Source organism: Rhea americana, unplaced genomic scaffold (assembly GCF_003343005.1).
Source record: "Rhea americana isolate MKP2758 unplaced genomic scaffold, rheAme1 scaffold_121, whole genome shotgun sequence".
Classification (NCBI taxonomy): Eukaryota; Metazoa; Chordata; class Aves; order Rheiformes; family Rheidae; genus Rhea; species Rhea americana.
The window spans coordinates 404,991-422,223 of record NW_028185273.1 but is presented as its reverse complement, the minus strand read 5'-3'; the positions used below and the strand labels follow the sequence as shown (position 1 = coordinate 422,223).

Sequence of the window (17,233 nt, the reverse complement as noted above, 5' to 3'; positions counted from 1 at the left end):
GTCCCACTAGGTATAAGATTAATTGGTAGTAGCAYGCACATTGCATAGTGGTATATTTTACTGTAGTTATTCTTCAGTCAGTCAAATTGCATCATTTGAAGTTTTAAAAATATAAGTCATATCCATTTTGATGTCAGATTGTTCCAYTTTGGAATGTATATTAAAATGTCTAGAGGGATGTTTCTCTCACAGATACGGCATAGACTAGTTTTGCAGCATTAAATAACTCGACTCTAGAGCTTRAAGTGTATTTGGAGTTGGTTTTGTTTTGGTTTTTTTTACAAGTAAAATTTACRTTCTTGTAACTTTGTTTTCTGTTCGTTCCTCCTGTCTAGCTTTTAATAACCCACGAGCAGGGCAACTGGGCAGGTTATTGCCAAACCAGAATTTACCACTTGACATCACACTGCAGAATCCAGCAGGCGCAGGGAATTTCCCACCCATAAGAACCGGTAGCCCGTATTCAGTGATACCTCAGCCAGGACTGATGGGCAGGAATGAGGGGATGATAGGAAACCAAGGAACTTTAGGGAACAGTAGCACAGGTAAGAAATCTTTCCGTTTGTTCTCATATATTTGATCAATAGACTATATCATGTGTAACTGAATGTTATGGCTAWTAAAAGTACAGGGTGTATTTTGTACACTTGGGTTTAGTGGGGAGGGTTGTGTTGGCATGTTTGTTTTGAACTTCTATTTCAAAATGCAGATTTTTTAGGTGTGCTCTTTGCACACTGCTGTTCACTTACCTGAAAACTTGTAGATGAAGTCACTGTATTGGCAGTTATAATTTGTTCACGTCACTATTCCAGATTCATCTGAGTCTTGGATTGGCAAAGTCCTTCTGAAACAAATTTGTGGGCAGTGTGGCTGCCCTTACCACAAATATTTTCTGGAGACTGTTGTTGCCTTCACTTATCCTTAATTTATTAGTATTAGTTTTCATTTTAAATGAACAAAAATACAAACCCTTTATGTTGTTTTCTAAAATACAAACTTTTTTGGAATCATCAGAAGTTGTTATAGTACTACATTGAGTACTACTGTAGTACTACATCTTTAAACTGTGTCATGGATTGTGCCTGGTTTGCAGTGCATTGATTTCTTCATGTTACCTTAATGCTATTCCAAGATACCAGACAGGGTATCACAGGAAAAGTTTGACTGAATGACTTATTTCAACTAGTGTATAGTCTGAGGCTATCCAAGTGTGAAACAACAGCTAAAAACTTTGAATAATTTGAAATTGTAAGTCATTTTAACAGACTGTTCACTGTCAAAGTTTTGTATTTAGTTTGCATCGGTATTTAAAAACACATACTGCTAGACACTGAAGTATCCTGTTTGAGCAGTTTAGAGGTCAACTTGTGGTCTTTCAAGTGTCCTRTTACTTTCATGTTATATATACATGCTAGAGGATATTATTCATCTTATGTATACAAGTTAGAGTGTATAATCTATATTCCTGCCATTTGGTTTAGTGCACCACATCTTTCAGCTAAAAGAATATGTATGCAAATAAAAGAGAGCAAACCTGAGGTTGTATTATGGAAGCAAATTTTGTACTGCAGCTAAGACAGTGACCCTCTTTAGAGGGTTTTCCTCCTTGATTATATGTCATAGTTAGACTGGTGAATAATAAATATTTGGGGGAATTTTTAGCATTCGTTTAAATGCAAATGCAAAATGTAGCTAGAGACCAGTAGTCCAATCTGAAAACAGTGGTTTATCTGGTCCCTTAACTGTACAAAATTGAATTGTTTAAATGCTATGAATAAACAGTTCTGGGGGCTTTTTTTTAAACTAGTGTCAGGGCGTAGTACTCTGTATATTCCAAGTGTAAATAAACTGTATCAGTTGTTTACTGTAGATGTAGGAGGACTTCCCCTAAAATAACGGTAATGAACTTCAGCATCTATCGGAAAGTTCCTGTGAGTGGTTTCCCTGCCCTGACTATTGGTTCAAGATTATTTGGGTGAGCCCCCTAAGAGGGCTCTTGGTTCTGAATGAAAAGACTTGCCAGGAGATGTGTGCAAATGCAAGTTTAAATTTAATCCTCCTAATTTGGAAGTGTGCGTAGTGATAGCACGTTGTTACTCAAATCTTCATTCTCACTTAGCGCTTAGAAAGTAAAGCCCTGCCGCACACACCAGCAAACGTGATTCATTTCCTGAGGAAGGAAGTCAGCGCTATCCACACACCCTCGGCACCTGTTGCTGGGTGCGTGTGGGACCGCTTACCCTCAGCAGCGTTTCAGAAATGATGAAAGGATCTTCCTTATGTAAAATGTATAATGGTCTGCAGCCCCTTGACTAAGCGGCGGCATGCACCGTTCTGTGGCTCTGCACATCTGGACRGGCAGTTGTGATACGATGGGCTTTGAGGAAAACTGCTGCACTTTTCTCTCTAAAAATTCRGCTAACCAGCCGGTTGTAACGCTGAAGTCGTTCTGCGTCATGTTGCTGCACCTGAGTCTCTCTGGCTTTTGTGCAGGACTGATTGGTGGCAACGCCCCTCGGCCTGCCATGACTTCTGGAGACTGGGGGAGCCAGGCTTCTGCTGTGAGGGTGACCTGCGCGCCCACCACCAGCGCCCTGAGCAGGCCCATCCAAGGAGGCATGATACGTAACCCCACAGCCAGCATTCCCCTGCGGCCCAGCAGCCAGCCCGGCCCGCGGCAGATGCTCCCCTCTCAGGTCATGAATATGGGTAAGTCAGCTGCGCCGCTTTGCATGCGCTGAGCTGGAAAAAATGAAACACCAGGAAAAAAAAAAAAAAAAAAAAAAAAAAAAAAAAGAAACCCTCACTTCAGTTCTAGATTTGATGAGGAAAGTATTCCAAGAATTAGATATTCAACAGGGAAAGTTTCCTGTGTAAGCGGGAGTATGTGTAAAACATTAGTTTTTAAAGTGTGTGATGATATGAGCAATATTCTTTAGCCACATAGTAATGTGACCTAAGAAAGAGGATATAAAGTTGCTCTTGTTTATCAAAGACTAGAGGGTGTTTTGAGGAGGAGGAAACAGTATAAGTGCTCTCATTGTGCTTGGTCAGTGCATTGTTTATTGACAACTACAAGCAAGTACGTTACGGTATTGACTTTATCTGTTGTTGTTATTTTTATGTTTATCTCCTGCAATAAGTTCCTGTTAGGTTTTGTATTTGTGCTGTTGTCTCTGTTCTCTTACAGTTTTGATCTGTTTTCAGAGTTCTCTTGATATTTACTCAAATTTTGAAAGCAATTTTTAAGAATAATTTCATGGTGCTTCTGAAGTGCAATATGACTAAGTCTTAATGTCTTCATTTGCTTTTACTGTACAATAGATAATTCATTTGAAAGAATTAACATCAAAATTGGTGCTTTTCACAGATTTTATGTGGTTATTTTTCTTCATTAGGGCCATCTGAATTGGAGATGAATATAGGGGGACCTCAGTATAGCCAACAGCAGGCTCCTCCCAATCAAACTGCACCGTGGCCCGACAGCATCTTGCCTATAGAGCAGGCAACTTTTGGTGGTCAGAACAGGTAAGTCTTGGTGTCGCGTGGAGAGATCTTAACAATCTCATGTTTTATAAGCTTCATGGAAAGGAATTCCTATGTAAAATATTCATCAAACTTGTATCAATTTTATTCTTGAAGTATTTTATGCTTATGAAATGTATACATGTTCCAGCAATAGTTATAATTGCTTTTTTTGACAGTTTTCTTGTTGGAAGAATTAAAAGTTCTATATCACAGTAAATGCTACCACTATTTCGGATAGTTGTATCATTTTTCACCTTCCAAACCTTGGTCATGTAGTCTGTTACACAGTTAAGTTGTGAGAAAAGTACATAATTGTTTTAGAGAAAAATCGAACGTTGTATATAAAAGAAATTTTTTTAAAAAGGACTTGCAATTGTTTGACATTCAGAACTTGACATACATGGTTGAAAAAAAAAARGTAAAAACTGTGTATTCATGCTGATTTATTTGGAAGGGTTGKTTTTTTTGCTAGCCGCAGTGACTACTTTTCCAGGTCATAGTGCCTTTCTTATAAGTCTCTTTCAAAACATGCAGTCAATTTGATTGAAAGATCTTGTTATTTTGCTCCTCCCCTGTGAGAGTGGTAGAAATTTTTTATACATGATTGATTCATTTATATTTTTGAAATGTGTGGAAAGATCATATGCATCGTATGCATCATATATATAYTTTTATTCTTTAGTGACTGAGATTTAATTAAAAATTATAAGTTTTTGTTGGTTTCCCTGTTTACTGTCCTTTGGTTTTTTAGGTGTATGACTTGATGATACATCTCTTCCCTTCTACATAGCTTTGACGTRGAGATTAGACTTTAATGCTAAACATTTATTTCATTATGGAAACTAACTACAGAGACGTGAGGGACTTTTTTGTTTTTCCAAAGAAAGACACATAAAAAGTGTTCACAGATCATGCTGTTTCCTCTCTCCAAGTGTGACAGCTACTGTTGGTTCTGAGTAATTATCTGGGATAGTACGTTACCATAGAGTAGCTGTCTTTGGTTGCAAAATGCTTTGCTCTTCATGTTTTCTGTTGTAGCCTTGTAGTAGTGTGCTTAAAGTAGGGCTTGTTGTGAGCTGCACAAAATAAAAATACATCCTTTGCCTGCTGATAAGGCGCTGTTTCAGAATTGGTTTATTTCTYGGTGTGCTTTGTCCTTTGGGTTTGGGATAAGTTTTCTTTCACCTTTACAACTGCGAGTGTGCTTTGCATACAAACTGGGTGGTGAGGCGAGCAGGATCAGCAGAGCCCGCACACTCTGCGTGACAGTGCCCAAATTCTTGCCGACACCATTCCGAGGCACCTCACCAAGTGCATCAGCTGGTACCCAAGCAAGCAATTCCGACAGATGGGTTAAACTCGCAAGCTGTTTTGCTGCAGACAAGAAGAGGAATATCTTTTTCCTCGAGCTTCTTCCTACGTCTGGCTGTCTACTGCCACTGTTCAGTTTTTGCAGGCTCTGATGATCCTCGGATCAATCTGTGACCTCTTCCACTTGCTTAGACTGCCAGAAAACTAGATAAGACTGTGTATGGAAATGAGTTCCTTTGTCTAGTTATGATAGTACATTAGTCTAACATCTATAATTCAGAGTTAGAGTAGTTTAAAAAGTTAATTCTCCCTTTAGAYTTTCTTATGCGTTCAGTGAATATATTCTATAGTGACTCCTGAGCTCCTTTTGTTGAGCYTGTTCTATGAATTCAGCGCTCAGACATCTCTGGCACACTCACATACTTGTTGAATACACTGTGCTTGTAGGGTCTTGACAGGCAYGTTATTCACGCTCTTTTCTTTGGGAAGCATGACTTGCATTCGGAATAGGTTTCTAAACAAAATTAGTAGCTATTAAAATAATTTCTGTCTCCACTTGTTAGTTCCATCTGAGTACTAATCCTCTGATACTAGTCCTCGTTTTTCAGCAGCTGTTTACCCATGTAACATTCATGTTTTTGCAGGCAACCGTTTGGCAGCTCACCAGACGACCTGTTGTGCAATCATCCTTCGTCAGAGTCCCCGAGCGATGAGGGTGCCCTCATGGATCAGCTTTACATGGCATTAAGGAATTTTGATGGTCTGGAAGAAATTGACAGGGCCCTCGGAATACCCGAACTGGTTAGCCAGGTATGCTGCACTGCCTGTGCCAGAAACTGCTTTATGAGTGGTCAAGATAGAGGTAAAAAGTGTGTTACACAAGGGAGGGAAAATTTTAAAGGTACTATTATGTGTACATTATAAAACCCGCTCCTGGCAAGCTAAGGTGAAGTTAAGGAATTGTAGTTGGAGTCAGCTTAACAGCTCAGCGTCAACCAAAGAGCTTCCTTCACCCCAGCCTCGTGCTTTCTTCCTCCACCCACCACCTTCATCTAGTTCAGGTTGTTCTTCTGACCCTGTGATGCAGCAACACAGTTCAGACAACTAACCAGACCAAAACCAAACTTTTGCTGGTCTGGCAGATAGAGGAAAAACTCATTGTGTGGGAGAAAGGTAAAATCAGGGCTGGCAACAGAGGCAGGAAAGAAGAAAGGAGAATATGAGCACCTAGGAGCTGGGGAGCAAGATCKACACTTTTGTGCTATGGTAGCAGTAAATGAAYGAGCAAAACTGTAACATGTAACTTMACTCTTATTTTTTTCCCTTATTTCATTGATGTGAGTTAAGGAATCAGTTTCACCTGAAGCAGCTGATTTCACTCCAAGCACTTAAAACTGTAGGTTTTTTGTTTAAGTTAGGAACATGCTTCCTRTACTTTGAAGTACAGGGTTTTTCTATTATTTTTAATCTGTTATTTTTCACAGATTTTTATTGTTAGTTTTCAGTTGGTTCTTGTCCATTTCAATCTTATGTGATGTAAAATAAAGTGATAAAAATTTTTTAAAGAAAAGATTAGGGGGACAGATTACAGTGCTTGATGTTTCTGCCATATTTCTAACGCAGTCACATTTGCCTCTATAATGGTTKGATATTTTGAGATGAGCATGTCGCCCAGAATGTCCATTGCGTTACCAAGCACTCATCAGCATCCTGGAAATACCTTCTGAAATAGCTCTGCRTTTTAGGTACTGCTTCTGTCTCTTCAAGTCTGCGGACTTTCTATAACTATGAAATAGGACCAATGAAACCCTGTTTTGTACATGAGAAAAAGACACGCCACACTATTTGGTACAATACAGAACATAGCAAAGTGCTACGCTGGAGATAATTTAGTGGTGAACTTCAGTTTTGTGATGTGAAACATTCATGCGGTAGTGTATGGCTTTTGGAATAGCTCCACCAAAATAGCGTGTAGACTGTTTTATTTGAAACTAAATGGTAAATATATTTCTATTTAAACGATCAAAGAATTTCACAAATAAGAGAAATGTCACAATTTAGAACATGGTTTTAAAAGTATCCATCAAGTATTTCTATAGGTATTTGAAGTCTTGTTTTCATGAGGGCACTGAAATTCAGATTAACTTGTCTCCCAAGGTGARTGTGCTATACAATTAAGCTATACAATTATTGTTGGTAGAGAGGAAGGAAAGTATCTAGAATAGAGTTTAGAATTGTGTTAACTAGATTTCAAGCTAACAGGTAATTAGTTTGTGTGAAAAAGTCCTGAAAGAATTAGACTCTCTGTTCACATAGTGTCTTTAATAGGTTTAAGAATCTTTATTTCTATTTAGCTTAATAATACTGATAAAAATCTATACTTCTGATCTTACTCATGTGTAATACCTTTGAATTTATCTCTGATTCAATGACAAAAATTTAGTGACATTGCTTTATTTACAGATTTTTATATAAACTTTGTCATCTCACATTTTATTCACTAGAAGAATGCTTCAATGGCTATGTTAAGAACATTGCGAAGAATGGGCCTTCCATTAAAAAAAAAAGGCAAGATAAGAAAAAGTAGTCTTCTTAAAAATATTTTAACACTCAAAAATATAATTTGCTTTTGTTTAGGTTTTATCTTTTATCAAGGAAAATGTACATGATTTTCTAATGTAAAAATGTTCCTGTTTTAGAAGGATGTTTTTGTGGAGTAGCTGTATGAGTCTCATACAGTCCTATAGAAAACTCTGTCCCACCAACCATTGGTATATACTTCTGTTCATGTATTTACGCAGAGCCAAGCTGTAGATCCAGAGACCTTCTCGAGTCAGGACTCAAGCATGCTTCTGGACCAGAAGGCCTCGGTGTTCACCCAGCAGTATGCGTCTCAGGCGCAGCTGGCCCAGGGCAGCTATGCACCCATGCAGGACCCAAACTTCCACCCCATGGGACAGCGGCCGGGTTACGCAGCCTTGCGCATGCAGCCGAGGCCTGGCCTCCGGCCCGCTGGCATAGTGCAGAACCAGCCAAATCAGCTGAGACTTCAGCTTCAACACAGGCTCCAAGCACAGCAGGTAGAGCCTGTTTCTTATGCTGCTTTACATTGGCGCAGTCATAGGCTACGTGTGCTAACTTACCGCTTGCTCTGAACTACCTAGTTTTCACATGCATACCCTATATTATTGCTGTTTATTTCCACTTTTAAAGTAAAAGCCATAATGAGTTTGCTGAGAAAGTACCTTGTGTATTCTCTTTCTTGATCTTTTTTTYGCCTTTTCGTTATTCTTGTAATATTATGCAAGAATTATTTTTGTAATTTTGCACAAGTATTTAAGTCTGGGTCTAAGTAGTTCTGAGAGGCTGCGGCAGTGCTTGTCGTTGTATAGATCCTTTTCTGTTAGTTATATCTTGATTCTTCCAGCGATCTACTTATTTTATTCTTGTCTGTTATCTACATCCTTTTTTTCACCTTAGTCTACAGTTGAGGATTATTTTAAGTTCATTGTTTCATTCTTAAACAATAATTTTAAAGTATATAAAAACTACAGAGCCTAGTTCGACGTCCAGTCGGAAGTCCTCAGCAGTCCAGTCATAAACTCAAAAAAGATAAAAATTGTAAAGGCAGAATAGCTTAGTGCCTGCRTTTCATTTGTACAGTGCATTGTCTCCTTAAAAAGTAGGATTCTGTGGATGATGACAGGATTTGAGCAGGAAAAATAGTCTATACCTAAATCTGTAAAAGCAGGCCCTCAAATAAATCAGCTGGAAAGAAGATGTATATGCCTAAGTATGTAAATGTACACCTATGTATATAAAATTTCCCCTATTCCTCTCTTTTTTCCTTCTAACAACTCTTGGGTTAATTTTTCTTTTCTTTAGAATCGGCAGCCACTGATCAATCAGATCAGCAGTGTCTCCAATATGAATCTGTCTTTGAGACCTGGAGTGCCAACACAGGTGAGGGAAATAGTGCTTTAGAAATACTCACTTTGTTTTCCTGTTTCTCCCCCGTATTAATCTAAACAGAGTACCAATGCTATGTTGTAAATACGTACAAAAATTATAAAGCAGGTCCTGAAAACAAATAAAGCAGTCTACATGATAATAAAGCATTTGCTTGTTTTAGAGTCTTTCCCATATTTACACAGGGTGGATGCTTGTCTACTAGAAAGGTGATATAACTGCATATTAATCAAGTTTCCCTCCATTTGGGGGGAGGGAAGGAGGAATAAAGAGTTTTCACCTTTGCGATGGTTCGCGCAGCGCTGCCTCCGCTGGCACGTGCTGCGTTGTTGGCGACGACGGCATCGTTTCCCCGCAGGGCCCGATCAACGCGCAGATGCTGGCCCAGAGGCAGCGGGAGATCCTGAGCCAGCACCTGAGGCAGCGGCAGATGCAGCAGCAGCAGCAGGTGCAGCAGCGAACGCTGATGATGCGAGGGCAGGGCTTGAGCATGACCCCGAGCATGGTGGCCGCCGGTGGCATACCAGCAACCATGAGCAACCCACGGATCCCGCAGGCAAATGCACAGCAGTTTCCGTTTCCTCCAAACTACGGTACTGGATTTACCCCCAATGCCTGTGGGCAGCCCTTCCTCCCCAGTATCGTCCCGGGCCCAGCTCCCCTCCCGCAACTCCTCGCAGGGCCCCCCGGGTCTGCTTAACTGGGATACAGCGGGAAATGCGGGAGGATGGTTTGGGCTTGTCCTCACGCCTCAAGTTTGGTGTGGTTCCTTCCACTTGCCTAGCTCACGATTTCTCTCAGCGCAGGTCTTCACTGAGCAATAGCAGAAGTGCAGTGTGTGTGTTCGTTGATACATGCACACACAAATAGGGATGCATTCACATATATGTATACATGTGCCTATAGGGTTTATGGGCTCTGAATTTTGACTGGAATAAACCACCCAACACACACAGTAAAAGTGCAAATGAAGAAAAAGAAATGAATTGATGCTGGTGGACAGAGCAAAATGACCAGAAGCTTCATCAGAAGCAAACCTGTACAGAATGTTTTTATATCATTGTGATAGTGCTTTATTCTTTGCATCTTGATTATGGGAGTAGCTAAAAAAAATCAGACAAATTCTTTCAAAAATGTAACCCTTTGCTTGTTCATAATGATATCAAATTAGCAACTTAACTATTGAGTTTAAAGAGTAAAAATTAGTGTCAGATACGGCACTCCCTTCTTTAGGCCCATGTGTAATACTATTTTGTTCACATATTTTAAGAAGCTGTATGCTGTTTTGTTCTAGAGGTACATGGGTCCAYTATGTCCACACAGTTATTGTTAAAGAACTTTCTTTCTCTAAATATATTGTAAAAGTTACATTAAAATTGCATCAAATATTATGTATCTGCATGTTCTACTGATACAACTAATACAAATTTAACCCAATTCTAAATTCGCTATCTATTCTATTCATCAGTTATCCTTTACACCAGTTTCTGAAGAGTAATAGTCTTTTCACTCCACAGATTTGTTATTTCATTACAAAAATTAATACACATTATGTTAACTTCTTTATTCCTTATCATAAAATGAGTATAAGTAATTCAGACAGTGGATATAGGAATAGATTTCATAGAATTCTTACTTCAGTGTTAAGAGTGGCTTGTTTCAATTGAATGCTGCTCTGGATGAACTTAAGACCAAAGTTACTAGCACAAAATTCTTGCACATAATTGACATTTTAAAATCTGTTTAAACTCACAGCTTAAGTTTAAACTTTGTTAAAATCTGTTAAGCTTAAACTCTGTTTAAAATCACAGCTTTGCATTTCARTCATATTTTGATTTTACAGAATTGCAAAATGCTTGCATGGAATAAATTGTCTATTTTTGTAAGGGCACAGAAATATAAATTTTAAAGTTCTAGGAACTCTTAGAAAGAGTTGGAAATTAAACGTAACAGTTAAAAGGTAGAGTCACGTAGTAAACAGGTTGTACATAACTTCTTTCACTAMAAAACTGGATTTAGAGACTGAAGCAAAATATTTTATTTCATTTGTTGTTTTGAATGGAGTTTCCACATAAAAAAGGTCACTTACCAGTATTTTTCCCTGTGGACTCTRCCAGATGTTAGGGAGCACATTTAGCCAATATACTTGTGCACATTTTTTTAAGGTTATACACATAGTATTTAGCTGATAATGTATTTGATGTATTGCTTATCTAGATCCTACATGGAGACACAAGGTCATAGGTTGCAGATGAGGCATGGCTGTGGGTTTCAGTTCTTGCTCTGTTTTAGCCTAGAATGTATGCTGGCTAAATTTTTTATTTTATCCTTTAGGTATAAGTCAGCAGCCTGATCCAGGCTTCACAGGGGCCACCACTCCTCAAAGTCCACTGATGTCCCCAAGACTGGCGCACACGCAGAGTCCCATGATTCAGCAGTCTCAGGCTAATCCTGCCTATCAGTCCTCTACGGAGATGAATGGGTGGGCACAAGGGAATATGAGTGGAAACAGGTAAATCCAGAACAAAACCGGAACGAACATGCATACAGAATAATGTGTCATTTATGGTCTATACTACTTTATTTATTGTTATATGTATTTGTTTGTTTATTGTTAACTATCTACTCCTAAAAGAGATTTCTTTTCAATTTGGCTTGACGAGTTGGTTTAAATTCTGTCTTCGTGCAAGGCAAAGTGAGTGCATAGCTAAAAGACCTGCATCCACACAACGTAATACTTCGTCTGCAATAACTGATGAAACACTGTGTGTCCTTTTGAAGAAATCATGCTGCACAATGAGCTCCAGTTCCTAATGTTTGTGCAGATGCATCTCTTCTGCATATGATTTTATTGTTGCCCTCCCACACTGCTTTCCACATGCCTGGACCAGCTGAGCTGTAACCCGCGCGTTCTCTGCTGCTCTGGAATTACAATGATTGGGTATCACCTCCCACTTTAAATGCCCGGGTGCAACCGGGTTCAGTTCATTTGCGCTTGCACATACTTGGGGTCAGCATATAACTCTCATTCTCTGATAGCATTGTAGCATGCCTCCTGCATGCAGTCACCTTTTCACTTGAGGCCCATGCCCCAGTCAGTATAAACCTAACAATTAATCTGTCCACACTAAATGGGTTAGATGTTGAACAGTATCAGTAGGCAGTAATGAGCTTCCAGATGGCACTGATCTTGTGCTTCCCTATGGAAGCTTTCCATGAAATAGCAGATTTTTTTTTCCTGGCACTTCTGTGCACACCGTAAACATTTATAAAGAAAGCTCTTCCTGTGGAAGAGCTATCAGGGTGGTGTACGGCCACTATCCCTAGAGGCTAGAGTGTACAAAGATCTCTAGCAGAGTCCTTCTGTCATCCTGAAGTTCTGAAGGTTCTCTTTCTATTCAAACTCAACAACAAATCGTTTTCCCACAGATTGACACATTTAATAAACCCAGAAAATAGCACATCRGTGATGAGGCTGATCCAAGTAAGGTTGCCCCTAAAGCAGCTGATTTATCTAATCATCCTCATCCTTGTCTCTTCCTCATTGTCTTCCTGAAGCATCTGCAGGAGGCGTAGCTACCACTGTTGTGGCTTCAGATGAAATTGCAGCAGTGGCAGCTTGATAGACTCATGGTTGACTTGTCAAACTGCAGTTCTACAGTGGAGACATGTCAAAGGCATTTATACAAGCCACTGAGTATTCACAATGATCTGTAGTGTGCTGTTTCATCCATCCAGATAACAACTTAAAAATTGGTTTGGGTAGCCTGAGAAGACATGGAATAAAAGGAAGAGAATTGTGGGATTTTCAGAGTTTGATCCTGTGCCYAGAATGCAGTTGCATTCCACTATCCACAGGGCGCTCAGAGAAAAAAATTTCATAGTGGACAGTGCATGGCCATAGCATAATGGAGACCCAAGTAAGAGGTTGCGCATTAACCATCAAAAATTTCCTCAGCTGCAGGAGCAGTGCTTCATGGGGAAGTATAAGTCATCTGTTGATATGAACACAGTTACTGTGTACCATCTTATATGCAGTTCTTCCACAGTATTTCCATGTAACATAGATCTTCTAAGTACATGTCTTCAGTAATAACTCATTCATTTACTATTGGAATATGCTCCAAGAATAGGGAATGCTGATGTATAAATAATGAGGAGTACATTTTATGAAATGTATAAAAACAAGCCTCTCATATGATTTTCAATGTAATAKGAACATACTTGTCCGGGAGACACTGGGCATTTTACTTTAAAAAAWTTTGGATAGAGCTCTTCCACAGTTAGTTTTCCTTAAGTTGTTTTGCAGAGGCCTTGAAGGAATGTGGAGGGTAATTATCTTGGACTTTATGTTGTTTCTTATGGTGCCACATTTTTAAAACATGATGCTTAAAATCAATAAATAAACTTCTGCACAACTGCATGTCTATATTTGTGAGCCCACTTGCCATAATTATATGTGCAAATCTGGTATTCATATGTGCAAATAGCCGCTTTTGCAAAAAGGAAGCTTATTAAACCAGATCTAGTATCAACTCAGCAGTCCTGTGCTGTAATAATGATGGAGGGAGAAAAAGGTGTTTCCCTTTCCATCCAAAAGTTACTTTCCCAGATATATATAAATATGTATACAAGGCCCATTTAGGCAGATWATTGGCTGTTATGCACGCACATAACAGATTTGTACCCTCTGCCATAGTTTCACACGCAAAGGCATGCATTTTTGTGCACAGACATGGAACTTTRAATTTTGAAAATCTACTCCTTAGTCATTAATGTAGCTGAAAAACAGTCTTTCCTTTAAGTTGGCATAAACAACAGTATGTACAAATTCTGCTTGAAAGTATATTAAACAGAGAGTAGTTTCTTACTGGCTTCAGCATTCTAAGTCTGACACATTGCTTTTTCCATTCCTTGCTGTAGCATGTTTTCACAACAGTCCCCACCACATTTTGGGCAGCAAGCAAGCACCAGCATGTACAATAATAACATGAACATCAGTGTATCCATGGCAACCAACACAAGTGGTATGAACAACATGAACCAGATGACAGGGCAGATCAGCATGACCTCAGCGACCTCTGTGCCTACTTCAGGGTTGTCCTCCATGGGTCCTGAGCAGGTGAGAACTTAAGGACTTGAGATGACAGCTAGAGGATTTTCTTTGACTTGTAGTTTTTCAGGTCAGTTGAGTTGGGCTGTAACTACTGTAAGCCATTACATTTCTTTATCAGTTCTCTTGAGAAATTATGATGTTAAAAAGGCTTTCTTTTTAGCTTTATACTCAGATAACCAAGGTGACTAATGAGGTAGAGCACCTTTTGCATCTAGATTTCCCATTTTAACTTAGCACTCCAGTAGTTGGCACATATAGTTACTCCTGGACTGCTTTGGAAAGTGTGTGGTGACCTAGCTCCTCTTCTCAGTAGGTAAGTCTGGATAGTTCAGTTGACAGCTCCCCATGTTGTTGCTAATTTTCTCAGCAGTAKAGACTAGGACTGAATGTCAGGCAGTTTCCTGGAGATACGAGTGAAATATGCTGGCATTGGTAGTGGATGGAAAATGCTTCTTCCACCACTGATTTTGTAGTACCAGACAGTAGGCAATTGACTTTCAGAACTGTCAATCTAGCACCTTCGTGAGCACAAAATTCACACTTTTTGTAGTGTGATGTATATAAAATAGATTGCTAAATCAATAGCCATGCAACCTATTCTTTTCTGCTAAGAGGACATTTATATTTTTATTTTATTCATTTTTGTTTGAGATTGCTGCTCAGGATATGCAGAATTAGGAAAATAACATTTTCAGTTTGTCAGTCCATAATTAAATTCATATAGCACATCATTAATAAATATTTGACAAGCAAATCCTCTTAATTAGCAGGACGATATAGTTGTTTCAGAGCTGAAGTTCAATTGGTTCAACACATGAACTTTAAATTATGGACATTTCCTAGAAACATTGCCAGGAAAGTTCCTTGTGAATCTTCAAGCAGAGTCTCCTGCAACTGTGGCCAAGTAGGGTGTTTTTTTTTCTTTTCTTTCTTTTTTTTTTTTTTGAGATGATAAAGTTCCAGTTTAAAGTTGGTTATGTTATTGGTTTGTTAGCAAATGTCTTTTTTTCTTGCTTACATTTGCTAACAGACTATTTACTTTTCTGCCTGTATTGTCCTTTAGCTTAAATAGTCCTTTTCTCTGCCTGTATTTTAAAGAAAGATTTTATAACAACATGATTTTTTGGAAGAGGAAAGAGGAAGGGAGAGTGTTGGGATGTTCTGAAGCGGTTTTTTTTTTTTTTTTTTTTGTTTGTTTTTTTGTTTCGGTTTGTTTTTTTTCTAAGTTAAACAAGCCATGCTGTTCCAGTCTCTTCTTGTAGACTTTACATTCCTTTTCCTTTTCTGCACCTGTTCCAGTCTGAATCAGTATTTCCTAAGCACCAGTGCCATGTGCATAACACTAGTTCTTCCTAATTTCTCTTGGAATACACTGACAGATATAGCCCCAGATCACATTTGTCTTTCACAGCTGCCACATACTGGTGACTGGAAGTAATTTTGATACTCCCAAATCTGTCACCTCTGATGTTTCCAGTTGCTGAGCCCAACTATAGCAGACTTTTTCATTATTATTAGTTCCTAAGTGCATGCTGTTGCACATTTTTAATATAGTAAAACATTAGTTAAGCCAAAGAAGAAAAGAGYAGGGATTTGAAGTTGACGGCCCAGTCTGAATTCCTAACATGCACATACTGTATAATTTTGCCTAAGAAAGAGRAAGAAATTTATATTACAGAAAAATTACATATTAGGAAATACACATTATAGAAAAGATATGGTTTTATTTGAAAGACTGCCATGATCTTTGCAGAAGATTGCTTCCACAGGCACAGCTGTTGCGCTGGTTTTCCTTCCTGTTGGGGTATTAGACCTTGTTTCAAGATAGCGTTTATCTAACTTCCAGTAAGCTGAATAGATGGAGTTTCTCTCTCCATCTCAACATTTGTTTTCCAGACCTTCAGTCCCTTTTGCTGATCTCCTTTAAGCTCCTGAAGCAGTGATACAACAAGGATAGCACAAATGTTGTGTAGAAATTCTGCTTGTAACCTCTCTTTCAGTACAGGAAGGGATTGCGTTAGCTCTGTTCGTGACAATGTTGTGCTGGAGAGCTCATGTGGAAACCCTTCGGAGGATCCTGATATCCGCAGATCCCCATGTTCTTGCTGAATGCTTTCTACACAGATGAAACCTGCATTCTTTGTTCCCCAATGCATTACCTTCCTTTTGTCTGTATTAAATAGCTTTTGTTAGATTGACTCTATTTAACTAAGGTGCTGTGGCTCATTCTCTAATTGTAACCTGTTTTCCTACTAATTTACCTCCCCCCCCCCCGCACTGTGTCATCTGCAAACTCTGCAAGCAAATGTTTTATATTTCAGTTAGGTCAGAGGTGGCCAACTGGCAGCTGAGGGCCACATTTCTGGGCCACAAGACAGTATTTTTTTACGTCCTCAGGAATGTTTGCTGTGCTGCTTTACATTTTCCTTTCTGAGAGGCAGGAATAAATAAAAGTATATATATATAAAAATAAATTTGATTTTTTTTCCTGTGCTTTGGGCATAGCTTTTTATAATTTGCCACTTTTCTTTAGCAATTGACTTACAGGAAAAAGTTTAGCATAGTCTAAGTGGTAGCTTTCAAAATGACTTTATATTTTCTTTAATTCTCTGGGATATTGCCATTTCATTCATTCTTTTGATTTTTTTTTTTGGTGGGGGGAGGAGGTTATGGTCCTGTATTTTTTACTTTATTATTCATTGCCACCTACTTTCTCTTTTTTATTTATTATTACTTTAACATCACATGCCCATCTCTTTTTCACCCCAATGGATAACAGTGGTTATGCTACAAATGTGTTCTAGCTTTTGAAAAATCTTAGAACTTCACATCTTATTATTGTGGAAGCAACAGATTCTTGTTTGAAGAGAGCTCTGCCTGGGCAGGCTTACCTGTGCTACTTTTGGTATCGAGCAGATTTGTTCAGCTCTGTCTTGTGTCTCTTCCCATGGCACTACATTGTGTCAGATTTCCAAAATGCGAACTGTTGTGTTTAGCTGCTCGTACTTGTGTACCTCCAGCTTCTCWTGTCTGCTACCTCAACTTCCAGCAGATCATGTTTAAAATGTTGWCTTCTCTGGGTTTGCTATGTATGATGCTTAGACAGTCTTTTAGACACTTTGRAGGTTTAGACCTTGTCTCATTGTCATCTTCTCCCTTACAAATTACTTCAGAGCTCTCCAGGTTGCCCTTACTAGTCTGTCTTTTGGGAGACTGCTGTCAGTAAGGCCAAAATGCAAAGTTGGGCTGTTCACAAAACTGCTTCTCTCCTTATCTTCTTCCTCTTGCTGTTTGCACAGTGAACTGTTG

At 39.0% G+C, this 17,233-nt stretch overlaps 1 protein-coding gene across 3 annotated transcripts in view; it reads left to right on the top strand.

Annotated features, from left to right (window-relative positions):
* NCOA2 (nuclear receptor coactivator 2) overlaps positions 1-17,233 on the top strand; it is a 182,063-nt gene that overhangs the window by 153,745 nt on the left and 11,085 nt on the right. For all 3 annotated transcript variants that reach the window (XM_085324951.1, XM_085324961.1, XM_085324969.1), the window contains 9 exons: positions 336-545; positions 2,494-2,709; positions 3,399-3,528; positions 5,484-5,649; positions 7,641-7,919; positions 8,725-8,802; positions 9,167-9,401; positions 11,143-11,320; positions 13,732-13,930. In XM_085324951.1, the coding sequence (XP_085181077.1) occupies positions 336-545; positions 2,494-2,709; positions 3,399-3,528; positions 5,484-5,649; positions 7,641-7,919; positions 8,725-8,802; positions 9,167-9,401; positions 11,143-11,320; positions 13,732-13,930 (1,691 nt within the window). The remainder of the gene's footprint in view (positions 1-335; positions 546-2,493; positions 2,710-3,398; positions 3,529-5,483; positions 5,650-7,640; positions 7,920-8,724; positions 8,803-9,166; positions 9,402-11,142; positions 11,321-13,731; positions 13,931-17,233) is intronic.